The sequence below is a fragment of the Emydura macquarii genome, unplaced genomic scaffold, assembly GCF_026122565.2.
Source record: "Emydura macquarii macquarii isolate MOO-44397 ecotype Brisbane River unplaced genomic scaffold, CSIRO-AGI_Emac_v2 contig_554, whole genome shotgun sequence".
Classification (NCBI taxonomy): domain Eukaryota; kingdom Metazoa; phylum Chordata; order Testudines; family Chelidae; genus Emydura; species Emydura macquarii.
This window is the reverse complement of record NW_027130691.1, coordinates 7,813,433-7,840,225: the sequence shown is the minus strand read 5'-3', so window position 1 is coordinate 7,840,225 and position 26,793 is coordinate 7,813,433. Positions and strand designations below refer to the sequence as shown.

The window sequence follows — 26,793 nt, the reverse complement described above, 5'->3', positions numbered from 1 at the left end:
TGTTCTTTGACATCTTTACTGCTAACAGTTGGTAGGTTTTCCTTTCTGCTAGTCACACATGGCTAGGTGCTGACCTGTCCCTTGCACTGCTGGCCCTTTACCATCACCCAGCAGCGGGGCCAGCGTCAGGATAAAAGGCAGGAATTTCAGGGGCCAATGAAATCTTGCAAACTGGAGGAGGAGAGAAACCCCACGACTATGACATTGAAAGAGAGGGGTACAGCTGAGAGCCGGGGCATGTAGAACATGAACTGAGCATGTGCTCTGGAAACTAGATCAGGACAGAAGGATGAATTACGGAGGGGCCAGATTCCTCTCCGCGGAGATACTTGAGTAGGCCCATTGACTTCAGCTGTGTTATGAGTAAAGGACTCTGCATCTGGCCCGTGGTGTTTGTAAAGCTCTTTCAAGGTGAAAAAATGCTGTGTCAGTGCAAAGTGTGGTTGTTAATAATAAGAGAAGCTTGCTGCGTGCGTGTGTGTGTGTGCGCGCGCGTGCGAGACATTGCTTGCACCTTTTAAACCAGTCATGTAGCTGATCTGTGGCTGTCCAGCTCTTCAGAACGTGCTCTCATTTTGCTCTTTAAGTTGACCGTGGGGTCAGTAGCCCTGGGAAGTCGCATTTATTCCCTTGCCCAGGTAGTTCTTTGAGTCCACACTGGCTGCAGTCCTATTCTCACTCAGTGCAAATTGATCTCTGCCTTCCCGTCACTGGGTGAAAGTGGCCCATTCGTACTGGTCTTATAGACAGTCTCTCCAGTGAACTGAGCTGAGCTGGGTCCTTTTAGCACAGTGCAAATCCTGAGATTTAAAAGCTGTGTATTATTTTGGGGATAAAGCAAATGAGACCCGTCACGAAGCATCTCTCAGAAAAGACCAAGGGGGACTTTCTCATCTCACTGTGCAGAGTAGTTTTCTGTCCTCATAGCTGAATCTGTTATGATACTGTGAGTCTCCCCAGCCCCCATTAAAATCCCATGCACAGGGAATCCGGGGGCTCCACTCCCATCCACAGAACAAACCGGTCTGAGATAAAGACCCCACTAAATTGCCGGACAGCCCCACAACTGAGAGAATTCTCAGTTCAGGCTCTGAATTGGCCCTTTCTCATATCCCGGTGTGTACGCAGAATCATACAAACATAGGGCTGGAACGGACCTTGAGAGGTCATGTAGTCCAGCCCCCTGCACTGAGGCAGGACCAAATATACCTAAACCATCCCTGACAGGTGTTTGTCTAAAAACCTATCCCAGTGCTTAACATCCCTTATTGTTAGATTAGATATTAGGAAAAGCTTTCTAACATGCTGAGTATATTGCCAGCACCATGGGTCAGATCCTCTCACCTGCTGTATACTGGAGTAACTCCATCGAAGTCGACGGAGCTACACCAATTTACAGGATCTGGCCTGATAGTTACTCGGGTTCCTATCTGCTGATTTCCAGCCAGTATAAATAGCCTGGAGCACTCCTTCTGGAAGTCATGCAAAAGCAGTTGCTTGCCATTATTCAGGGGCACTGTCAGAGAGCCAGGCCCAGTGTTTGCGTACAAGAAGCAACCGGTTTATAAAACTTTCCAGGAAAAGAATCCTCCTGACTAGTGTTTCTTGTTTTTATTTCAATGAATGCCGTGTGGGGACCGTGTCAAACCTAGCGGAGTTAGACCCCCCAGAGCAGTGCAGGGGAACCGGTTGTTCAAAAGAAAGCAACCCCGACTCGTCCGCTTTCACTGTCCCAGCTGAGTGAAAGGCATCCAGTAAACCAAGGGTGAAATCCACCCCTGTGAAAGATGGGAAACTGCCTGCGGCAGGGACCACCTATGTGCTCTCTTTGTACAGCACCTAGCGCAGTGGGGTCCTGATCCATGAACGGGGCTCTTAGGTGCTACCACCATAGACATAATTAACCAAAAAAAGAGCAGAAATAGTGAGAAGTAGATTCTAACCTGTAAATGCTTCCTCTTTTCATAACCCATCTCCGGTGGGGTTCACAACCCAGAGCAGCAAATAGCTTTTAAATTATGCAATTATTTAATTATGAATTAAATTCAGCTCGTTCTCCTGCCAGTATCCCCTTACCCATCGCCAGGGCCGTGTGTGTGTATGTGCCGTCCCGGTTCCCAAGGCTTCCCTAGAAGTATCACTCTCCAAACCGTCTTCTGCAGAGACTGAATTTTATTGTCACACTGACGGTTCTTTCAATTCTCTCTCCAGGGATCATCGACCTGTCTCAAGTGCCACACCTGCCTGTCCTTGTGCCCCCCACACCTGGCACCTCCGCCGCTTCCATGGACCGAATCACGTACATCCCCAGCACCCCCCAGACGTTTAGCAGCCGACACAGTAGTTCTCCCCTCTCTCCAGGTAAAGCCCACGGCATTTCAGTTGCCACCTGATGATCTGCCTGGGTGGGCATGTGGGCAAACCAATCCCCCCACCACGTGTACGCGTACATGCGTGCGTTCCCAGGAACTCCCATTGCTCCAGGATTTCGGTATGGTGAGCTGGGCGGGTGGGTTGTCCTACAGCCTGAATTCTTAGTTCCCACGATTCTTTCTACACTGATAGTGCTTCCCCATCCAAGGATCTCAAAGCACTTGAGATGCACACATTTAAAGCAACAGGGGAAGGGAGCTGTATTTTGGATGGGTAAATTGGGATACAGAGAGAAGTTAAGTAACTTGTCCAAGGCCAATCCAGACCCAGCAGAGTCCTTCTCCTACACCTCGTGTCTGATCGCTAGCTACCAGTCCCTCTCCCAGATATGGTTTAGCTCCAGCGTTAAGGACGTTGGAATCCAGAAGCATCCTTAGACCTTCAGTGGAAACCGAATGCTGTTTCTGAAATGCAATTAAGCACTTGGGATTTTCTGGTACCCAAAGAACCTTTGGTTTCAGAGTCGAATCAGTCCACACTGGAGTTACAGGCCCCTCCCGTTAGCTTTGAGCGGCAGTGGCAGGAAGTGGCTGTGTAAGCGGCTCTTGGTGTTACTGTTGCCTGCTAAAGCTGGGCTCTGGGCTAGACATAGAGCCAGGGCTGGGAGGGGGTCCGAGCCGAGACTGGGTATGTGACCTGTAGGGCTACCTAAGCTGGGGCTAGGGTTAGGGCTGGCAGGGGGCCCCAGGCTGGGCCCTGTCCGCTCTCTTCAGTGCCTGACGCATGCTTGCAGCTGGCTGAGAAGTTAGAGAGGCAGCCCCTGCCCCCAGGAGCTCCAGTGAAGCCTGGACAAAACGTAACTAGGGAAGCTGGAGAAGAGACGGGAACGTGAGGCCATGAGTTTTGCAGCGGAAGAACTCTAGTGATGTCAGCGGGGCTGTGATGGGAATGGGTTAAGAGGCACCTCTGCACCCTTAGAGTGACCTGCCCCTGGTCTTGGGCCTCTTGCCCGTACCAGTCTCCAGGGGAATCCTGCGATCCTTCCCTGCAGGCCGTGTATACCAGTCGCTTAGTGCCCTGCAGGCCTGACTGGGGCTTGGCCACCTGTATTTCCTCCCTTTGGAAGTGACACCGTGACCAGCGGCCTTCTGAAGTTGAAGCGTTTTCTTTAGCGGGTTAGGAACAGCTCATCAGAGAAACCAGGATTTTAAAGCCACAAACAGCCGACATGCATCTATTAGCCCCATCTCATCCTGTGTTCTCCTACAAGCTACGTCAGCCGGCTGGCATGATTCCCAGCTTGAGGAGACGTAGCGCGCTAGTTCTGATTGCGCTACGCAGAGGAGGGTTGCCGTGGCATTGTGAATGGCCGGAGCTCTGCCCAAGTACATGCCTAGGATCTTGGCCAGGATCGTACAGACCTAGTGTGGGGATGTCTCCAGGCCCCAGTTCCCATATAGACATACTCTGAGAGTGTTTACCCCATCCAGCAAACCCAGGAGAATGCCCCACAATGGGAAGTTAGGCCTATTCAGTTTCAGTGGGTTGTAATCACTGGCCTAGTGGCTGTCTCTCCCCAGAGGTGAAGGTGTTGAAACCATCTGATCCCTTTTGTCAGTCGAACACACCATCTTAGAAGTCAAGCACATCAGTCGCTTTTTGGGGACAGATCGAAATGTGCAATTAATACAGACCCTCATAGTCAGACTTCGGCCCAGTGGTTGCCCTGCTTTACCCTGGTGTCAGTGGTATCAGATCCCGGTTGTTGGCTTATCAGCCAGTGTCTGAGTTAGGAAGCTTGTGCAGTGATCCTGTAGATGCTCCAAACTCGCCAGAGTGGAGGTTGCCCAGTAAGGCCTTTGCACCGGAATTTGGCTTGCTGGGACCCCGTCACTGGCTGTCTTTAAATTGCAGGAGGCCCCACGCACATGACCAAACAGACCGGAGCATCGGCTTCCGAACGAGAGCGGGAGAAATCCATCCTAGCAGCCACCACGGTGGAGCATGCTCCCATCTGGAGACCAGGTAGGTTCGGAGGAATCCGGTCCATAGACCTCGTGTGCAGTGATGGCTCCATTGTTGACCAGAGCCGTTCTGGGGGGCTAGGGACAGTTCTCTAAGGTTTATACCGATCTCTCTGTTCCTCCTCATCCCAATGTCACTTGGCCCTTGGTTTTCCAGAGTGGTTTCCAGCTCAAGTTCTTCACTGCCTTTTCTTACAGGGACTGAGCAGAGCAGCAGCCGTTCAGTCGCTCATTCTCACGGCCACCAGCACTCTCCCGCCTCCCCCCGCACCCACGAGAACGTCCAGCAGCGGCCCAGCGTGCTGCATAACACGGGCATAAAGATCATCTCGTCGGAGAGCCTCACCCCGTCGGTTCTGCGGTACGTGTGGGCTTTGCCGATCCTCGCTGCTCGCCAAGGGCCCTGCCTTCTGTGGGTGGAGGGCTTTGCGCTAAGTGTAGAAGATTGTAAGGATCTAATTCTGTGCCATTGACATCGATGGGAGGTTTTTTTGCCATTGATTTCAATAGCAGCAGGCTGTAGCTGGAGAGATCTGGTGGGCTGGCTGATTTTGACCAGAAAGTCTTCTCCTTTTCAGCTGGCTTTTGCTGGGAGGTGCTGCCAAGGAGCAAACGGGCCAAATCCTGATGTTCTTACTCAGCCCTTGCTCTGGCCCTGCCTCAATGAGACGTTTTCTGCAAAAGGCTGGAGAAAGGGCTCCAGGATTTGGCCCGTTATTTTGGTCACTCCGACTGGCCAGCCCCTTGTGCATCAAACGACCTGGCATCAGTTACTGTGGAAAGGCAGATGTAGCTGGTCGGATCTTCTGTGGTCTTCATCCCAGACTTTAGCAGGAAGCTGGAAGTGATCTGGTTCCTCTTGCTCTCCGATATTACGCCACGCCACGCCTGGGCCTTTCCTAGCTCCCCTGCACTCTCATGCCTGAGTTTGAAATGGGGAATCAGCCCCACTGGCTGAACGGGTCCTGGGCAGGGTTCTCCGCTTGCTTATGCCAGTGCTGATGAGGGGTAACTCTGCTGAAGTCCAAACTGGTGTAAATGGGACCAGCATCTGGCCCCGTTTGCTTAGTTTTCCTCGGAAGAAGCATTGTGACTTTCCCCTGTGTCTGTTTTGCATAGTTGGGCATTGGAGCCATTAACCTCCAAGTAACGTGCACCATAGCTAATAACGCTGTCCGGGACTCTGGCAGGAACAAACAGCCTGGCTCCTGTGGGGATGGGGAAGCTGCAGCATCTCTCAGTCCCACGGTCCTATGATCTCTGTGTTCTTTTTTGCTTTCAAGATCCTCCTCCTCCACCACCACGTCGCCCATCCGCTCTGCAGGCTTTCCCACAGCATCTGCCCTGCGCTGCTCCATCGGCGGAGTGGACAGCTATGCAGCCATGATGGACCCTGCTGTCCTACAGAAAGAGGCATGTAGGGCCCGAGAAGCCAAGGTAGAACGCCCTCAGACTGACAGCAACATATTCACCTCAAAGCTGCCCAGTGGGGCAGGCCTAGAACAGTCATCATCACCTATTAAAGCGATGGAGTCCAGGCCCTTACCAGCCTCCGGGCCAGGTTCTACCCAGCAGTATAGCAGAGGACAGGGGAAAACCCAGCATCATCCGTCCCTGGATCAGCAGCACGCAGTCTCGGTCAATGAGCAGCACAGTAGAGAAAAGAGTCAAAGTAAATCCTTTTCAATGCAGGAACAGGAGCTCCGAGCACTCGGTAAGACCACCATGACAGCGGCCAGCTTCATAGATGTGATTATCATGCGTCAAATTTCTTGCGATAAGGGGAAGCGAGAAAGACGCTCGCTAAATAGCGACTCCACTAGTGATGGTAAGAAATTGGAGGAGCGGGTGTCAGTCCAAGTTTGTGGCCTAAAACCAATTTGTTTCTTTTTTTGAATTGCACGTTTTGGTGGTTGGCTTCTTCCACTTCCTGAGTTTTTTGGAATCATTTATGTTGTTCTAGTCTTTTATTTTTGTTTGTTTTAAAAATCCTTCCTCCCCCGTTTTTAAAATTTTCCTTTGCCAATTCTTGCTTTGCAGATCTTGTTCATTTCCTGGTATTTTTTTTTTAATTCTTGATTTCACTGTAATTAGCAATTCACATGTGGCCTACGTTAAAAAATCCTGGGTAATAACTCAAACAACCAGGGGTCTTGGGGGAGGGCTAGGGAATGTGTGATTATAACAGAGCAGCCATGTCAGACAAGAACCATGTCTTACATTTGCACAATGCCTTTGAATTTGATGGATCCCAAAGTGATGTATCAATTTATCTATGAAATGGCGTATCAGTGCTTAGATGTCATGCTGACAGACTATAGAAGACAGAAGCATAGGTTATATACTGTACCCAGGGATTATGTGGCTAACATTGGAATGCAACCACTTCTGGAGCAAAACACAGCAGCTGCTTAACCTAGCACAACAGCTTAAGATGCAGAGTGAAGTGGGATATGTTTATCGAGGTGAAACAGCCGTCTCTGTCACTTACGGAGACAGGTGCGTCTTTGGTCCAGAGCAGACCCCTGGATTCCAGTTAGATATTAGCTAATAGCAAGCACCAGGAAATGCTTAGCCTGCAGGACCTCTGTGCATCTCTCTTGCATGTCTGTACTAGGTTCCTGCATTGCACTCCCATGCGTGTAAACTTAAATGCACAGTGTGCACCAGGCAATCCACGGGGGTGACTAGTCAGAATAAAATTCTCCTCTCCAATCTCTGAATCTTCCCCTCTATCCTCTTCAGGACCCTACTAATAATCACTGACACTTGTCATTGGGCCCTTCCGAGCAGAGGATGCTCCACCAGCTATGAATACACACTCACCGTTGGCTTTAGTGGGGCATTTTTCCCTGGCATTAGTGAAACACATTAAAGCCTTTCTCCAAATACGTCTTAACAAGCAGATCAGCAGGAAGTTATGCAGCAGCAGGATTTCCTCTGAGCCCATCCAGAGAGCTGTGGGTGGCAACACTCCCCCTTAAACTGGCTAGAAGTCAATAGAAAGGATGACATGCCCAGCCTAGCACTCTCACCATGACGTGCTGCTGTGAAATAGTTTCCCCTTTTATTGGAACCAGGGCTGTATTGTACTGCTGTGTTTGTCCATCCCAGAATAGAGAGGGGCCGTGTTCCTATGACCGATAGGCCAAAGCGAGGGGCACACTATCCTAAATGGAACAAGAATTAGCTATTTATTATCTTGCCAAGTCTTTTCTATGGATCCCCTCCCACCCAAGCTTTTTTATCTATTCGTGGCCATTCGTACATCTACTCCTCTTCCTCCTCCAGACATTTAATAAATACAAACAGCTTTCTCCAAGCCTCTCTGACTTTTGGGTGTCACACCCTGATAGACCAGCTCATTCTGCCAGCACCAGGGCAGCTTCCCATCCCTGACTCCAGCCATCAGTAAGATCAGACTATGACCAGCTATCCCTGATCCGGAATATCAACACCAATAATGTCATGTCAGTTAAGAGACGCGTTTAGTAGCACTGGGTCTCCAATCCACTCTGAGTTTGGCTCTTCAGTCAGGGCTCACTAGAATTTCATTGGAGGAAGTGGGTAACTCACACTAAGAAACAAGGAATCTGCACGAGACGGGACATACATGCCCAGTGACCCAGTCAAGCAGGGAATGAGCAGCACGACCCTTTAATACAGGCCACGTATGTGTGTGGACTTGTCCAGCCGCACGTCTTGCCTGTGATTCCACTTGAATCTGTCAGTGCCCGCTGGGTTCGGTGACCGAGCCCAGGTTGGCAGGGGTGCAAGATCTGGGCCAGAAGAAGGAGAGCAGGCACCCCAGAAACAAGGCATGGTTCTGCTTGGCTGTGCAAAGGTGGTTGCCACACGTCTGTGCACGAGTTTAAAGTAGGTAACCAGCTGCAACTGTGGCTCCCGGAGAGAGAATGCACTGGGGACAAGGAAACCCAGGGTGAAATACGCACGGGTCTCGCAGAGCCAGGAGGGAACAATTGTCTCAGTTGATAACTTCTGGGAACTCCGCCTCAGGAAGTGGAAGGCATGTCAAGAGCAAAGTCATCACGGTGTGTGTGACATTCCTTAGCCAGAGAGGCACTGTTTCCAGCGGGCAGGGTACAGGGTTTGGGACTCAGGGGACCTTTGTCCTCGATCTGTTCTCTTACCTTGTGGAAGGCACGTCACCTCTCTGTGTCTCAATCCCCCCATCCGTAAGACAGGGATAATGGTGATGTGGTGTTGCCAGCTCTCATGGTTTATTCACAGCTCTGGCAATATTTGATGTTTCATTTTACACCCCAGCTCCTGGAGAATCTCACGTTTCATTAAAAAAAACAAGTGAGTTTCTCGCCCTATGGTAGCAGATAAAAGCTTGAAAATGTGACCTGTGTGCACCCGACAGGCTCAGAAATCCAAAGGAAAATCATAAAAAACACAGCTGTTATTGCTAGTATTTTTGTTTAAACTCATGATTTTTAAGCTGATCTCACAATTTTGGGGTGGCCGGTCTCACAGTTTTTGAACATTCGAGGTTGGCAGCAGCATGATACCGGCTTTCCTTTGAGATCTACCTGAGAAAATGCCCCCTAGGATAGTTTTTAAAAGAACGCCCAGCAAAAACAAGAATTTGCTTTTCACTGTGTATGTGGCTTTTATTTATTTATTGCGTTGGTGGGAGGTGTTAATCCCAGCTGGTCAGTTTCACTTCCTGGTTCTGATGCCTTAGCAGTGAGCTGTTGTGTTTGGGTTTCCAGTTCTGTAGAAAAAGGTGACGTTGTTGGGTTTTTCCATTGTAATTGAAAAGCAAATTTGTGAAAAGCAGCAAATTTGGCTCTCTCTCTCCCTCTTTTTTTTTTTTTTATGCCCTTGCTGATTGTCACCTGGTTTTTCTAATGGTTCAGGTACAATTTGACGCACCTGAGGCTCTATGTACACTGCAAGCGAAAGTATCATGATAGCACGGGCAAAACAGTGCTATAGATGCTGTGGACAGGCTTCAGCATGGGCCAGCCACCCAAATATAAGCCTGCTGGGGAGCCTGGGGATGTACTTGGGCACGTAGCCTGCACTGGGGTCCATGCCAGTGTATCTTCCTTGCTTTTATTACCTGCAGTAGCTAGATTGACACTAGCATGGGTATGCCTGCCCCTGCTACAACTGCACCTCTGCTTGCAGTGTAGACATACCCTGAAGGCGCCCTCACCACTTACACTGTCCCCTCGGACATTAAGAAGGGTTGTAGAAGCTGCATCCTGCAGCTTTCGATGGAAGGTCTCTAGTTATTTCTGTCCTCTCTCTGCTGAGTCTGAAGATCTGTGTGCAGCAGCCATCGCGGGACACGTAGGGTTAATCCGAACGAAGGAAACTCACCTTATAAAGGGCCTTGCTTCCATTTCCCCAGGGTTCCCCGGAGGCTACAGCCCAGAGGGCGGCGTTGAAGCAATAAGCCCGGTGAGCTCACCCAGCGTATCCCACGAGAAAGGGGCAAAGGTGCTGCCGGAGGTGGAGAAAGGGCACGGAGAGCACAGCGTGAGACAGAAGCAGCAAGGTGAGGGGCTGCTGTTGCTGCTGCCGCCTCAGCCGGTGGAGGCAGATCTGACGTGCAGGCCTGTGGAATAGCCCCTGCCACCCAAACCGTGTGCGGCTCCATTCCCTTCCCCTTTGTGGGCAAGGAATCCCCCTCCAGCCCCCAGACAGTGGCCTGAAGTCTCCCCTTGTGGCTCTGCTGGTCCTAGCGGTGGGCAGATGCAGGGAACAGAGGCTGGTGGAGGTAAGGTCAATGGAGGGGCCCGTCAGGGAAGATCTGCCTTGCCGTTGAGGCTCTGGATTGGGACTCAGGAGATCTGGGTACAGTTCCTGGCTCTGCTGTTGGCTTCCATCTTCCCACCCTTCATCTGCTCTCTCCATTTCAGGGCAGGGGCTCTCTCTCCCACTGTGTGTGTACAGCACCTAGCACAAGGGGGCCCTGATAAGGCCTCTGGGCGCTACTCCAGTGCAAGCACTAATGATGCCAGGCATTCGCCTGTCAGGTGGCCAGTGCCTGGTAACTGCTAAGAAGGCGGGAAGCACAGGGAGTATGCGAAGGACGGTGTGTTCCTTCCTTTCAGTGCCGGGGTGGAAGAGCAGGGAAGACAGAAAACCGGCTGAGAGGGAAGGAGGAAATGTAGGGGGAGGCAGGCAGGAGAGGCTTAGAAGGAGGGTGGGATATGCCGATGAGTAGCTGAGTGCTCACCTGCCTGTGCCTGTTTTCCTGGACCTGGCACTGCTCCAGCAAAAAAATACTTCAAACTAGTCTTTAAAGAATAACCTTAGCACGACATGGGCTCATCTACTATTGTAATTCGCGCATCCCCTCCTCAGCCTCCCACTGGAGATCGCTGACAGCAGAGAGCGGCAGCTATGCCAAGGAATGTCTCGTTAGCATATTCATTAACGGCTGCTGTTCACACGCCCGATGGCTAGCGCTTTTCAGGGGAGCTTTCCAGAACACTCCGGGAATATTAATTCCTTACCTGTGAGCACCTCGGTGCCCCGCCTGATGAGCAAATATTATCAGCCCCATTTTACAGATGGGGAAACTGAGGCGCAGAGCGCTTAAGTGACTTTTTCCGGGTCGCACGGCTAGTCACCAGCAAAGGAAGGGGCAGAACCCAGGTCTTCTGATTCCCAGTTCCTTGCCGTAATTCCTAAACCCGATTCCCTGGCGTGTCGTCTTTGGCTTCCTTTAACCCGTTTGCAGTGCGTCAGTGGCACAGTTTGAAGGGATTGTTCGAGTCCCGAGGGGCAGCGCAGAACAGGAAGGCTGCGCTGGGCGGGGGGAGGCGCTGTGGGATTGCCCTGGCTCGTCGTGACCAATTCTTTCCTTTCCCAGCCTCGCTGAAGCTCTCGGCGGCAGAAGCGGCTCACATGCAGCACCTGCGCCAGCTGCCCGAAGGCCCGCAACCCTCGTGCCAGCTGCTGCAGTCCTCCCAGAATGTCAAAGGCCATCAGCAGCGGGTGGTCACGCTGGCCCAGCACATCAGCGTAATTAGCCTCCTCCTCCCTTTCCCGGCCGGGCGGGCGTTGTGCTGGAGCGTCTCCCCTGGGGCCAGGGGTGGCCTCAGGTGTCTCAGCGGCAGACCTGGGGGTGGGGGAGCAGTTTGCCTCGCTCTGTGGTACCCTCTGGAGTAGGCAGCCGAGTGTTACAGGGAAGGCATCCTCAGCCCCCACGGAGACAGGGTGCTTCGCAGCCTTCCGACTATAAGGACCATCCGACATAACTAGGAGGGGAGAAATAACTAGGGGTCAGCCCGAGAGGGGGCCCGGCCCTCCCATCCCTCCCCTACCGTCTCCCTAACAAGCTACTGCCTCGTGCTGCTTCACAGACAGAATTGCTGACTCCATGGGGTTTCTTCTTCTAGGAGGTTATCACACAAGACTACACGCGCCATCATCCTCAGCAGCTCAACTCCCACGTCCAGACCCCCGTGTACTCCTTTCCCGGGGCCACATGTCCTGTGCTGGACCTGCGAAGGACGCCCACCGAGGCTTACACCCAGCCGCAGGAGCATGCTACAGCCTCCAGAATCTCCCCGCAGAGCGAGGGAGACAAGAGGTGAGCTTGGCATCTGACCGGGGACGGTGGGGCGCAAACGGGTGAGGTTCCCACCCTGCTCCAGCCCTCGCTGTGAGTTATGGCTCACACTAACCCCCCTCTGGCTGTATCTGTGCTAGGGGGAAAGGGGCGTTTGTAACACCTGGTAACTAACACAGGCGAAAATCCCGGTGGAGACGGGGCAAGTTGTAGTTTTGACACGGCTTAGCTCGTCACCGGGAGTTCCAGGCTCCCCGCTGGGGTTCACATGGACCAGCTGGTGCATGTTGAAGTGACAGCTTGTCCCGAGACCACACAGGGATTGTAACGTGTTAGTTAGTGACCATCATTTTCAAAAACGCCTTTTTTCCTAGTGTGGACAAACCCCGAACCCTAACCCTCCTGAACCTGGCTGTTCTTCGGGCTTTTCCCTGCAGGACCTGTCTCTCCCTGCACCTAGTTCCCTCTGCCCCAGAGATGCTCTCTGCTCCCCCCAGAGCTCGGACTGGGGCTAATTGGACCCACTTGCCAGCATGAGTGGCCAGAAATAGCAGCATTCTGATGCAGGGTTTTAGCTCTTGATGTTAGGGTAACTCAGCAGCAGAGCCCTGCATTTCTTCTGCAGGATGCCCCGTGGGTTGCAAGAGAAAGCAGCATGTTCAGTACTAAAAAAACACAAAATAAAAAGCAAGGCAAAAATAACGAGAACAAAAAAAATACCTAAAGAAAGCTCCTGACAGCTCCTGTTTTGTCTTTGTCACTGGCAGATTCCTTGGTAACTGGTGTTTTAAGCCCTGGTACTTTCCAGGCAGCCAGCCATATTAGCGCTTTAGGAGGGCACAGGAGTGTCGTATGTGGTCCTAGAGATTGCCACAATATGTTAACACTGTAGCAAAAGATCATTAACTCTTTGGACTCCGCAGATCCATATCGGCACCGGGTTAATTGCTCTGTGTCTCCAAAGCTTTGACTGGCGCATTCTACAGGAGTTTAGCTGCGGCCCAGCTCATTGCAAATGCCAAAGGCAGGATATCGCCCCCGGACAGAGGGTGTACTGATAGGACACTTGATCTGAGCCATAAAGTCCCAGGGTTAGTTCCTCTGTTTCTGCAGCGTAACTGTATTAGGGCCAATTGCAGGATTACATATGAGCTGCCTATGAGCTCTGTCTCAATTTAATGCTTCCGATATAGCTGTGTGGTTCAAAGCTACATGCTCTTAGCAAACGTGCATCTTAAAGGTAACTTTAGGGGCTGGGGCAGCTAGTTCCCCCTTCTCCGAGCCACTCTGCTTTGCAGAAGAGTTTTAATCCCTTCTGGCCCCTTCCCCGTGCAGAGGTTAAGAGTATTGTAAGGGAGTAACAGCGTCTCACTGCTCCGTCCTCAGATCTCCTGAGCAAAGTAAAGCGTCTGCAGGGAATGCACCAGACGACTGCATTGAGCCCGTCTCACCACCAGATGGTGTGGGAGAGTCGGAGCACGCGAGAAGCACCGCGTACCCAATCTTGTACCGAGAAGGAGAACAGCCAGAGCAAAGGTAACCCCAGGAGGAAAGGAATGTGCAACCTTCCTGCCTGGCCAGGGGTTACAGCCCCAGAGTAATACTCTGGGGTCTTCCTTCCCGGGAGCGTTCTACACCAAGCGTTTTGGGGCCAGAGCTGGGCCATTCCCCAGAGGATACGGAAGATCACCCATTTAATGGTAGCCTGTTGTCATTTTATACTGCCTGCCCTTAAGTGCTCTGGATCAGGCCTGCAGAGGCATGCTAAGCTGACTGCCCTGCCAGCTGTCTTCCTCCGTGTCGCTGCTGAGGTTGGAAATGCCACCAAATAACGGGGGAGGGATTAACTCGCTTTGCAGCCTTTTCCCGCAGTTCCCACCTCTGCCATCCAGTGCCCGGGAGCAGGGCTTTGCCTTCCATAATTCGTTAACTCTCCCAAGTCCTCTGCGCCAAGCATGTGATCCCTGCTGCGGGGTGATATGCTGAGCTGAGTGACTTGTCACACGCAGACGCAGCATCAGGAGGCAGACTCAGGCATCCCGACACCCTGCAATTCTTTCCTGCAGATCGGGGCACACCTGTCACGTCAGCTCAGAGATCCTCGCCCTGAGCGGGAGCGGCTTGTCCCATGTCCCTCCCAAGGTGCCTTCCCCTGTAGTCTTCCTGCTCCAGTGCCTGGCTGAGCAGAAAGAATTCGCTTCCAGGGGAGACGATTTCAGGAGAATTTGGTTGGGGCCGTTCAATCTAGGCCAGAAATGTTTCTCTCCCAGCTAAGAGACGTTTCATGGTCTGGGGTCTCCGGGGGGGGGAGAAATAAGCCACCTTGTATTTAGGGGCATTTGATCAGTGTCAGATTGAAAACAACCTGACTCCTAAATCTAAGCTAGGAACTCCGTGTCGGGGTGGCGTGGGGCAGGTTCGAAGCATTGGGAAGCTAATGGGATGGGGCTCTAGAGACAGACCGTACACTCTGCAACCATTTCTGATAGCCTTTTGCTTCACAGAATGGGTTCCAAATCCCCAGGAAACAACACCCAGCCCCCAGCCTTCTTCAGCAAACTGACCGAGAGCAACTCCGCCATGGTGAAATCCAAGAAGCAGGAGATCATCAAAAAACTCGGCACGACCAACAGGAGCGAGACAGAGTACAGTAAGGCCTCCAGGCTTGGGCTTTAACACGGCAGCTGCCGGCAGGGGGTGGGGTGGGATAAAGGTGCCCTGCAAAAACAAAGGAGAGGGAATCCCAGAGTAACTCTCTTTCTGACTTGGATGCTGTCATGATTTAAAGGGGCAGGAGCCTGCCTGCCGGACATGAGCACCTGAAGCCAGTTTCTTCTGCAGGGCTGGGGATGAGAATTCGCCACCCCAGGCTCTTACTCCATCCATGCGGTGGTGTATTTTTAAATACAGATTCATAAGCACATCCTGTGCCTCTGCTGGTTCGAGTACCGTGCCTGTGTGCTACAGCAGAGGGCACGCGCAGCGGCCAGGCTTCCTTAGGGTGAGGTGTTGGGAGACCTCTTAATTCAGCGTCTTCCCACCGCACAGACAGAGCAACGCTGGGCGGGGAGATCTGCTGGTAGGGAAAAGAGATAGGAAGGCAGGTGACTTGGAGGTCTTAAGGATGGGTGTGTCGATGTATCACAATGGCCACTTAGGTCAAATGAACCCTTTCACCACTGCAAGCAGCACTGGTAGTGCTGGCAGCTCGGCCGGTGATCTGTGAGGCTGATCTATCCCGACGGTGCCTCACAGAAACTCTGCCTAGCCTTTCCGTGGGGCTGTCGGTCCAGCGCCTGTCACCGGCACTGAGTGACCTCAATAGCAACGAACTAACAAGTGGATAATAGAGGTGTCTTAAGAGCAGCTGATGGTTTTAATGACTGTCCAGCCAGCCTGAATTCTGCCTCTTGAAGATGCATCTGTCAGGGCGCTGCTTTGATCTGACATCAGCGTGGGCACGGCTCTGAAAAAACACCCAGGCTGACTTGTATTCCAAATTCCTCCCATTCGTTCATTAACCCCTAATGGAGTAGATAGGATCATAATTGAATTGAGCTCAGCATTATACAGTCAATACTAATTCAGTTTGAATCCATCTTACAACAGCTGCATTGGATAAGAAGGACCGATCTGTCTCGTCCTGGGTAGGCTGTTACTATGATCCAACCCTATTGTTATGTCCCTTGGGGGACGTGTGGCTGAACTGAGTGACCTTCCACTCGCTTCCTTATCAGGGGAAAATATACAGAAATCGGAAACGCCTTGTGTTTGATGAGAAACGCTGTTATTCTAAGGAAAGCGACACCCAAGTCAAACAGCTCAGCTAAGAGTGAAAATATTGATGTAGTATTTCCCCCTCACTGAATGTATGGACAGAAATTGTTCTTGGGTAATGGGGGATTGAGTTTTGCAAGCACCACGGGCAAGCTCTGGGTTTTGTACCCCGGGGTTTACCTCATGGAGGGCAGGATCTTGGGTAGAGGGAGATGGGATTGCACTTGGGGGCGTGAGTGTGACTCTCTGGCGCCCTGCTGCATTATGTGGGTATGGTTAGACCTGCACCTGTGGTTGCCTATTTCGGTCTCTGGTCCACTTGGTGAAAGCAGCATTCTCCCATGCATCCAACTTCCCAAAGCGCCACTCCTGGCATATCAAGCCACCTGGAAAGGCGTTCCAGGCCACTGATAGTCCATGGGCCACACTTTGAGCACCTCTGACGTTGATGGGAATGGCCAGGGCTTGCTCATTATTTTAGAGTTACGTGTCCGGGGGTAGCGTTGCTTTGAAAACAGAGAGAATGCTTTCTAGTCCCAAACCATCATCCCCCCCTCCCCCCCCCCCCCCCCCCCCCCGGCAGCTTGGGCTTGGCCTGGGATTTTGTCAGTGTGGGTGATGTAATACGGGTGCCAGGCCTCAACCTGCGTATCCCATGATCCTTTGGAGTTTAGGATGGAATTGATGTGTCAGGAAGGAAAAGCTGCAGTAATGAGCGTGCTGCAGTTCATACTGAGAGACTGCTTTGTTTTCCTCCAGATGTTGGACAGCCTGGGACAGAGATTTTCAACATGCCAGCAATTACCGGAGCAGGTAACGGTCCCGATATATCTTTATTGTATGTCATACTCTCCCATGCACCACGCAGAATTCACAGCCTGAGAAGAGGAGGTCCAGCTGGTTCTGGTGTTTATTGCAATAAGATACAGTATGTTCTTGGTCTGAAAGATGGGAGGCTGGGAATATGTACTGCCCTCCCCTGCTTTGGAAGCTGCTCTGTTGTGCTGCAGGCTACCACAGCCTCGCCCTTGCAAAGCCTCCAGATTGTACAGCAGGCCGGGGTCTGTCGGGTTGGGTGGAGACCACGTGACGTGAGCAGGGAGGAGGCTGTCGGGAACCAGTTTCTTTAAATGGACTCCTACTGCGAGAGGGCTGGCAGCGAGGTGTGAAGTGACAGAGCCAATGTTCATGGAGGAGCTGCCAAATGGGAAGGCTGGAGCTGGAATCCGAGGGAGAGGGTCCAGCATGCTTTAGCCCAATGGTAAATGATGGGCTGGATGCAGGAATCGGTGGGTGAGGCTCTTTGGCGTGCGCTAGGCGGGAGGTCAGACTCAATGATCACGCCGGTCCCATCTGGCTTTGGAATCTCTGAATGTGAAACGCGAGGAGGTGGCCAGGTAGGACCTGGAGCAGAGCGAGAAGAGGTTATCCAGGGAGCTGGGATGGCTGGCGCTCAAGCTCTCCGGTCCCTGGAGAAGGCCCCTCTTTGTGAAATGTAACCATGTATGGCCTTTTTTCACAGCCTGAGTTGTCTCGCTTGTCCCATTCTCTTCCCCCTTCTGGAGGAACCATGCAGGTGACTGGCGACCTCCATCCCAGTCTATCACCACGCCTCCTACACAAGGGAGAGTTGTGGATATTGATGATACCACTCAATTTCTTTCTCTCTTGTGTCAGGAAGAGAGAGGCCTGGGGCCGTTTTGAAGTGAGTTGTAGATAATCCTTTGCTCCCTGGTTTCCAAGAGGGGGAATAGTCTCCCCTTGCTCCGTAGACAGGATCTCTCCTGGATGTTAGTGAGGAACTAGTACCCTTGGAATTTCCAGGAGGTATCTGAGTTCACTGCACACTGGATGCTGTCGGGCGGAGCCCTAACTTCATACTGGTCTCTAGCACGTTGGCTATCTTTGGGTGGATTGTCCTATAGCCCTGGCCCCGAGAAGTGGCGCCGTCAAGGCATTTGGGGAGTTGATAATAAAATACCTCCCACCTACAGAGAGAGTCCTGGAATAGTTGTGCATCTGCATCAGCATGCTGGTTAGTGCCGTGTACAACAGGAGACACCTAGCAATTGCTAGGAGGCACAAATGTATAGCTAGACATAGTAGTCACAGTTGGTTGCTTTTGCCACCTACCAAGGTGGAAAGTGTGAAGCTGAGATTGTTACTGATCTAGGCTTTAAGCCTGAAGGCCTCTTAGTTTCAGAGTAATGGGTTTTTTTTGGCTGTATAGGAACCAATATCTGAGCCCATCTTCTGTATCTCTCCCACCCTATGGGCTCAGAGGATTATTGCTTTGTCCGGCATGTGTCCCTTCAACGAGTATTAACAAGCCAGCGTGCTTGATCGAGTGTCCTCTGGCTAAAGCCTGGGGCACCACCCTGCCACCGAACGGGTTAGACACGTGGGACCTTTTGCTTTCAGCAAGACACGTGTCTGGGAAAATGAAACAACAGGAAGTCTGCTGGGAACCACGGGCAGCCTCTCCTGAGCTTTGAGATGGGATTGTAGCACCATTCAAGGGCCTGACCTTTGCTACCAAAGCCCTCATGGAAAGCCGTACATGCTATGCTAAGTTAGTACTTGTTAATCCCTGGCACTGTGCAAGGCGCTGTACGCGCCACAACAGTAAAGAATGTCACTGCCCTGAAGAGCTTAAGTCTAAGCGACAGGCACAGGGGGGGACATTATAGTGCCCAAAAAGCTCCAGAAGTGAGATGGCTGCAGATAGATTTAAATGAAGGGAGGGTGGCAAGTCGGAAGAGCAGGACTGGAAGGTCATGCCACATGCTGTGGGAGCGCGGTGGTCCTGCAGAGCACGGCACAGCGGTCAGCCGTGGAGAGCTGAGCCTGCGAGAAGACTTGAGGAGTGAATGGGGCTGGTCAGGTTCATAGGAGGAGAACAGCGCCTCCACCGAGAATCACCATTTCCATCGATGAGCCAGTGGAGATTCCCTCATGGGAGCAGAGGGGCCACCTTGTTACTGACGGGGTGATGGTGGAGATCCTGTGGCAGCCACAGGGGACAGCCTGGGCTTTTTAGAAGCGAGGTCCCCTTTGGCCCTCCGTGGGCTCTCCTTGGCCTCAGTCTGCGTCGCCACAGGCCCAGAGCCCCCCGCAGGCGTGTGCCGTTGAATGACAAGGAGCTCGTGCAAAAATGAGCTTTGCTCCCTTCATGCAGAAAGATGGCTCTGGACGCGGCGGGACGGCACTCCTGTGTGTGAGCCCCGCTGACGGGAGCACGGCGGGGTAACGCAGAGCAGAGTCCAGGGCTCCTAGCTCGGCGTGTATGTCTGTGTCTCCTTCTCCAAGCCCTCCGATGCCACACGAGAAGGAGTTGAGGGTGCTGCCGGCGTCACTGTTATGCTCCAGAGCGACCAGAGCGGAGCCCTGGACATCGACACCCCTTCCCTCCCCACTGAGAGTGCAGCCAGCTCGGGGGGGGGGGTTCCAGAATCCTGTCCCTTCAGCTGAGGGGAATCAGTGACCGCAGGGCCGGCCTCTCAAGGGTCGTCAGCGCACCCCTAGGGGTGCAGGCTCGGGTTTCAGTTGCAGCCCCAAGGGTCTGCCTCTGTAACAGGCTAGCCGCTCAGCTGTGTATCTCTTCAAATACCAAAGGTCCTGGAGCAGGGCTGGTCTCTCTAGAGGCTTCTTTAGTCACACCGTGTATAAATAACTACGTAAAGCGCTGCAGGATTTAATCAAGGCCTCGTCTAGTGAGTTTCCAAAGAGAGATCAGTGCTGGAGTTACAGGAGCTGGAATAGGACAGAGAGCAGCTGTGGGGGGCTCCTAAGTTCTCATCCCAGCTCTGCCACGGACTTGCTAGATGACCTTGGCAAGTCACTTTGACTTGCTGGGCCTCCATTTCCCCCTCTGTGCAATGGGCACAATCAATGCTTACTTCCCAAGGGAGTTGGGAGGCTCACTTCCTAGCTGTGGTGCACACTAAGCCCCTCAGCCGAAGTGCGCTGTATGTACGTGCATTGCTATAGAGCACGCTTCATGAGCCAGACAGACGGATCTATCATAGAAGTCTCCATTTGCTCTCTCTATCAAGCCAAAACGTACAGCGACATGGCCCTCTTAGCGGAGAACATGGACTTCAGGGCTGTTACTCCAGGACTGTTCTTTTTGGACAATGCCTAGAATGGTTAAACTTTACAGGGACAAAAAATGAGCTCTGCTGTTCTGGCTGCACTGTCCCCCAGTCTCCACCGTTTGACTGAGAGGGAGACATCAACCATGGCTTCCCCGTTGCTGTATGCGGGGGAGTTAGCACCATGCCTATCGTGTGTCCCTGTCCCCCCTTTTTGTGTGATCCAAGAGCTCAGTAAGTTTCTGTGGTATCTGAGCATGGCAGAGGCTGCTGCGAATGGTGTTATCTGCCTTGGAAAAGCTTCCCAATCAGAGCTGCTGTTGGGGGAGGAGGTGACAAAAGAGCCACTTTTGGACCCTGCGCAGTGGTTAAGTGGATTCATCCTGGCAGCCAAGCCAGGTGGAACCCTTTAGCTGTGACCGGGGGGGAAGAAGGGGGTTGCCTGTCAGAAGGATCTAGGGTGTGGGATGGGAAGTGTTGTAGGGAAGAGATTCTAGAAGCAGCCCCCTCTGGTTAAAGGGGGTTTGCTGGAGCGAAGCGAAGGATCAAGGCAAACGCTCAGAAGTTAAGGTGGGTTTTGGAGGCTAGCCCCAGAGCGTGTGCACTGAGCTGGGCAGGGGGAAGAATGAAGGTGTGAGGGGCCCCCCCGCTTCTGCGGAGGGGAAGCGAAAGGTACGAGGAGGGGAATGAGCCTGGGGCAGGGAGAGGCGTCCGCCAGCGCCAGAGTGGGGAGTAAGGAAATGTGGACTCTTATTTTCATGCCTGTATTTTGACTCTGTAAGTTTTTGCCCGTGCTTGTTTCCTGTAACTGACGCGCTGGGGAGGTGGGTCAGATGGCTGAGCGAATGCCCTCCCGTTCCGTGCAGCGCTGCACCATAACTGCATGGCTTCTGATGTCTCACAATCACTCAGACATTCTGCATCCTGTTTCCTAATGACATTTGACCTGCAGCCGTGGGAGTCTTGGCCCCGTGGGCAGAGGGGAATCCGGACAAGACGTGGTTTGGGAGGCCGGGAAGGAATTAAACAGCCCGCGGAGGGAGCAGAGGATTCTCTCCTCTTGGCCTCCCTTTTGCTTCTCTCCCACACACCCAGTAGAGGACAACCCCACAGGAGAGCTAGGCCGATTCCCCAGCAGGCGGTTCCTGGGCCGCACGCACGGCCCGTCGCAGGAACCCTGCCCCGCCGCCCGCAGCTCCATTGTCCACTCCTCAGCCGTTGAGACGTTGGGGCCTCAGTTGAATTTTTTTATTGACAATCACTCACACAGCCCAGACCCTTCCTCACTCAGCGAGTAGTTTTCTTCCCCCCAGCACCTGCCGAGCCCCGGGGCGGGGCGGGGGGAAGGAGTGCACTGCAGAGCTTAAAGACAATATGACAAGTTTGGTTGCTTTGCAAGAATGTGCTGACTGTTTGTTTCTTCCCTTCTCCCTTTTCTCCTTTCTTCCCCCTTCCCCCCCCCCCAATTTCTTCTTATTTGGTTCCCCCCAACCCATCTCCCACCCCTCACCTCTTCTTCCCCTTTCCATGTCTCCCAGGGCTAATCAGTTGTAGAAGCCAGTCGGTTCAAGAAAATTCCAGTACCAACATGGGGTTGGAGGCAATAATTAGGAAGGCCCTAATGGGTAAATATGACGAGCAGTGGGAAGAGCGCTCACCTCTCAGTGCCAATGCCAATGCTTTTAACTCTCTGAATGCCAGTGCAAGCGTGCCCGCTGCTATGCCCATAACCGCTGCTGACGGACGGAATGACGACACGCTCTCCTTGCCAGGTCTGCAGCCCTTTCCGCCTTTGCCGTTTCTCAGTGTGATTAATTCTTTTTTTTTTTTTTATCCTCTTTGTTTTGTGTTTTCCCTTCGAGCTTTGTGAATTTGCTGATTAATCCTGGAATCTTTTATTTGAACGTCGTGGTCTGAAAGGCGCTGTCGCTTTTCTCTAAAACACTGAGCGGGCTCTTTTCCTTGTTTAATTTCCTTTTCTTCCGATGATGTGAAGGTTTATTAAAAAAAAAAAAAAAAAAAAAAAGACATGAAGCTGAAAAACCCGGCCGAGAAATGTTCATTTAAAACAAATCCCCGGCCCGAGCTAAAATCCTGATTCAGCAAGGCCATTAAGCTCCCCCCCGCTGAGCAAAGCTTTTTGATTTGCTTAAGACGCCATTGGCTTCAGTTAAAACGCCTGATAGAAATCAAGTTCTTAGTGCTTTGCTGAATCAGGGCCTGAGATCGTATGGCCCCGAAAAACCCAGTAAGAAATCCGTGCTCCTCTCAGTAGAATGATCCCTGAATAAAACCAGTCCTTTAAAACACACACAAACCTAGGTTCAGGGATCAGGAAGGGACATTTTGAGCACTGGAAATAAAGAGGCACCAAGGTTTCCATTCCCCTCCAGCCCGGGTGTCCCTAGATGGGGGGGCAGGGCTGTGTGTGACCCATAGTGCCAAGAGAAGTGACCGCAGTCGGATGGCAGCAGGGTGAGCCGCTGGGGAGAAAGCCCAGCTGGGCTCAGGGTTAACTTCCCATCTGCTGCTCTCTCATGGGGAATAGCTGTACCCGCCGGGGGAGTATTCACCCGCCCTCAGCCGGGTTGATTGTTAACCCCGGCTCTAGACCGGCTCCAAGTGTTTCTTTAGCTGTCAGTATTGCCTGCCCCCCTGTCAGCCGTCGCAAAGGCCTGGTGATGTATCTGTCACTCGGCTCTAGAAGACAGCTGGCGTCGCTAGTGGAGGGGTGCCAATGACAGCCTCAAAGGCAGCCGCGGCTGGGGCACTCCCAGCTGGGTGGGGTGAGCAGATGGGGGCATTTGGAATGGGAGGGAAGCCTTACGGCAGCTGAGAATGGCAGGATAAGGCAAAACCTTCCGAAACCAGGGGAGGGGCACATCCCTGCTGAGGCCAGAAGGCGTAGACACTGCTCCTCCCACCCCAGGCCAGGAATCGGGTGGCCCAGGGTGCGAGAATGTGGCTTGCAAACCTGCGAAGCAGGTGAAATGCAAGGAATTGCCCCTGGCGTCCAGGTTGGGCCGTTGTACAGCTCCAGGGACAGTTGTTGCCATGAATCTCCCGTCCCACTAGGAGACGCAGAGGCGGGTAAAATCAGAAATGCAGGCAGGGCGGGGGGGGGGGGGGGGGAGAGTCTGTCATCCCCCCAATAGTGTGAGATTTGCCATCCCCAGGGGTTATGGAGGTGACGCTCCCGTTACAGAAGCACTGAGTCACGGCAGGGGATGGGCCTGAGTGGGAGAACTGCCTTAACCAGCATTGTCTCCACTGGCAGGTCACCAGAAAAGTGCCCTGGGGCAAAATCTGAAACCAAGACCCTCCCCATCCTTCCAAACACAGTTACCATGGAGACGAAGGGGGCTCGGGGGTGGGGGATTGCAGAACGAGCCCGCCCCGCATTCCCCCCACAGCAGCAGCTCCTGTCCCGTGGGGCTGGGCCCAGCTCTGAGCGTTGGGACCTGGTGCACCGGGGGGGGGGGGGGGGAGGGGTCACAGCACTGCTCAGCTTCAGCCCGCCTGCCCCTCCATCAGCGAGGGTTGAGTGAGTGGTGTTGCACCCTGGGCCCCCGGTCGTAGAGCCACTCCCTGAAATCCCATGGGCCCGGGGGCCATCTTCAGTGGGGAGGTCTGGGGGGCAGAGTCCCCTGGTGCCCTCCCCCCGGGCGACCCTGCGTTCGGGTTGTCTAGGGAGGGAGTAGGAGCGCGAGGGTGTCTCCAGCTTCTCTCTCACACTCCCGCTCCTACTGCAGGCCCATGGCCCCGGGTTTTAGGTATCAGTGCAGAGCTCCTCAGTCCCTCGCAGAAAGCCAGCCAGGCCAGCCGGCAGACACGCTTCACCAGCCCACCCTCCTTCAGCGCCCCAGGGGCGCAGCCCCTGCGCTGGGCACAAGCTGCTGCAGCTTGTTCATGGGAGCAGGGGAGCTCAGTGAGGAGACTGGCGCCGTTGAGCCAACGAGGCAGTGGGAGGGTGTAAATCAGGGAAGCCTTCGGCCCTTTGAGCCTTTCCGTTGCCGCTGCAGTAACTTCTTGGTTCCAGCAGAGGGCCTGGCAGTCATTGGGCCGTTTAGTGAAGGGAGTTTGCTGGTGGACCACCCTGAATTACTGGTGCACTCGGGTAGCTTGGAAAAACCTGGCTGGCTGGGGAATGCTGAGAACTCTGCTCTGTACCATTCCCCGCTGAGACGTCTGCCTCCAGTCATACCTGTAGACGGCAAGGGCCGTTCTGAACGTCCGAGAGACGTAGACGAAGCTCCTACTGATGCTGGGGACTCAACCGGAGACACCTGAAAGGGGCCAGACCTTGAAGAGGTGCTGAGCACCCGCCTTTTCAAAGCCAGGCTCCTTGAAGGCATCTCTAGTCAGGCACCCAAAATCATGCGTCGCTTTTGCAGCCTTGGCCATGCGGCGTACCTTTCCAGCAAGCAGTTTGAAAAGCAGGGTGCTTCTCTTTGCAGGAGGAGGAGGGAAGCCAAAGATTACTGCCAGATCCAACAGCCGCAAGGCCAAGTCTCCAGCACCAGGCCTGTCCTCCGGAGAGAGACCACCGTCTGTTTCTTCCGTTCATTCAGAGGGGGACTGTAACAGGAGGACACCTCTAACCAATCGAGTCTGGGAGGACAGGCCTTCATCCGCAGGTATCCTAGCGCTGCCGCCTGGGAGCGTTGGGTCTGCACTCTGTCCGGTGGGGGGAGTGGGAGGAGATTACCGCCCCAGACAAACACCCAGGTCAGCATCAGCCGACTTGTCCTGTTAGGGACGTTCCTGGGTATTGTACCCTGGGAGTGAGAAACTTGAACAGAGAGAGTGGGATGACCATGAAAGCAGAGGAGCCGGTAGTACCAGCCATGCATGTTATGCACCTGGAGCTGGTACCAGAGCCTAAAGTTCCCAGTCCACTGAGGTAGTATGCAGGCTTCCCCACGCAGCCCTGCCAGTTCATCGCAGTCCTGTCCTGCAAATACCCTTTGCCATCCCTGATCTACAGCACCCCCTGCTGCTTCTGCCCTGAGCCCCCATGCAGCTGTGCCAGTTCATCTCACTCCTGCCTACAGGCCCTGATGCTCTTCCATTGTGCTGAATTGCAAGGGGCTTCTCTGACAAGGCCGTGGCGTGGATTTTCACCTCTGACTGAGGGGTGGGCTGGGGAATGAATGTCCCTGCACTGCATCATCTCTTGGACCATGTTGAGTTTCTTCTTTCCTTCTGCCCTGCTCCAGGTTCCACACCGTTTCCGTACAATCCCCTGACAATGAGGCTTCCAACCGGCGTGGTGACAGCCCCGCCGCCAGCGTCCATTCCACAAGGGAACTCCGCCAGCCAGCACCACGCCTGGGAGGAGGAGCCCAAGCCCCTGCTCTGTTCCCAGTATGAAACGCTTTCAGACAGTGAATGAAAGAAAGGGAGGGAGAAGAATGGACAAACCAACCGTGTGGGTAGCAAGCTGGCCAGGGTGAACTCCGACCATGTCAGTCCATGGCGCTGTAAGCAAAGAAGCAGAAACAGCGCTTTTCCAATCGGTCGATTTCTCACATCAGGAAATTTCTGAATCCTCTTCAGTCTAAAGCCTTAAACAAGACAGAGAGATGGCACCCAGGCGAATTCTCTTTCCAGCACTGGTGTCCTCACGCAAGAGCTGAGAGCTTGGGATACAGTCTGTGAACAGCTGATGGGAGTGCCGGGTGGTGGGAGGGACGAAGGGCGCCACCTGAAGACGTTCCAAAGGATGCAATCGCTTGCTGAATTCCAGTTGTTTACTCAGGGGATACCAGCTGGTGCTCCAGTTCTACTCTCTAGATTTGGTGAGAACGAGGAAACCCATGTTGGGAGGACAGTGAGGGTGCTTGGGTGTCTGTGCATATCCTGTGTGAGTGTGTGTGCGCGTGCGCGTGCATATGCACACACACAGCGTGTAGTCTCTGCCTGCACACCCTTGTTGCCTGCTATCTAGTACTTGAAATAGGGTTAGACTGCCCTTCCCCATCCTCCAGGTTGTTCCAAGCGATTATCAGCAAAAGGGCCCCATTAAAAAGGGCCCCATTTTGTTCTTCCTGGTCTGCTCTAGATGTTTTTTCTTACAGGCATCTTCTGCCTGGGGTTTACTTCCCCAGCAGCACCTCAACAGATCAGGCCCTGGAAAAGCTTAAACAAATAAGTATTACTGAGGGAAGGAGGAAAACTAAGGATCCATTTAAAAAAAAAAAAAAAAAAAAAAGTCCTTCGGAGAAGGAAATCCTTGGTTTAAATTGTAATCAAAAGAAGTTTCCCATATTGTGGTGCATTAATCTGCAGATGAAGGGTCTCCGTTGCTTTAAGTGCATTGTTTCCTGAATGGTGAGAAAAAGCAATTGTAAATGATGTATTGGTCTACAGGGTATATTTTTGATACCTTCAGTGAATTATGTCAAGATGTTTTATGTGAGGAAGGACTTAAAACAGTATTACGTGCAGCTTTTGGTCTTGGCTCCTGGAAAAGAGGTTCTGTTGTTGCGTGCAAGATTTGACGAGTTTGTCCATTGTATGGAAATGTAAAAAGGTCTTGTTGATCCATCACAGTTATCTGTAAGTCAGTAGAATGTATTAACTTAGTTTAAAAAAAAAATGTTGCCACAACTGCAGGGCCTCCTCATTATTCCATCTACTGCTCGTAAGCCAAGAGGGATTTTATTCTCGTTACAGAGGTTTACTCTCCGGCACTGAGATCTCAGGGGAGCCTTTCAGAAGACCTTGTCGATGTTTTTGTTTGCAGTGGGAGCAGATTTGTGAGAACCTTAAAACATTTGTATTGTATTTTTCTGATGCACAACGCTCTGCTTTATATTATTTTTCATTCCATGATGTTGGAACATATCTGCAGTTACACGGTTCAAGAACAAAATATTAGACTTTTGGTTTTCCTTCACTTCTGCTTTCTTGCTTTGAGGGGCCGGGGGAGGATGTATTAAATGCTTTGCATTCTGCATGCTAG

General features: G+C 52.7%; 1 protein-coding gene across 30 annotated transcripts in view; it reads left to right on the top strand.

Moving 5' to 3' along the window:
* The window catches only part of NCOR2 (nuclear receptor corepressor 2), a 373,900-nt gene extending 347,462 nt beyond the window's left edge, over positions 1-26,438 (top strand). For 10 of the 30 annotated variants that reach the window (XM_067539710.1, XM_067539709.1, XM_067539704.1 and 7 more), the window contains 13 exons: positions 2,212-2,361; positions 4,288-4,398; positions 4,596-4,758; positions 5,681-6,225; positions 9,784-9,930; positions 11,254-11,405; positions 11,783-11,976; positions 13,342-13,491; positions 14,445-14,605; positions 16,492-16,545; positions 21,365-21,598; positions 24,284-24,463; positions 25,046-26,438. In XM_067539710.1, the coding sequence (XP_067395811.1) occupies positions 2,212-2,361; positions 4,288-4,398; positions 4,596-4,758; positions 5,681-6,225; positions 9,784-9,930; positions 11,254-11,405; positions 11,783-11,976; positions 13,342-13,491; positions 14,445-14,605; positions 16,492-16,545; positions 21,365-21,598; positions 24,284-24,463; positions 25,046-25,221 (2,417 nt within the window). In that variant the 3' untranslated portion in view covers positions 25,222-26,438. Of the gene's footprint in view, positions 1-2,211; positions 2,362-4,287; positions 4,399-4,595; positions 4,759-5,680; positions 6,226-9,783; positions 9,931-11,253; positions 11,406-11,782; positions 11,977-13,341; positions 13,492-14,444; positions 14,606-15,564; positions 15,603-16,491; positions 16,546-21,364; positions 21,599-24,283; positions 24,464-25,045 lie in introns of those variants that run through there. The other 20 variants (XM_067539729.1, XM_067539712.1, XM_067539711.1 and 17 more) reach the window with 12 other exon arrangements.
* The last annotated feature ends 355 nt before the right edge of the window (positions 26,439-26,793 follow it).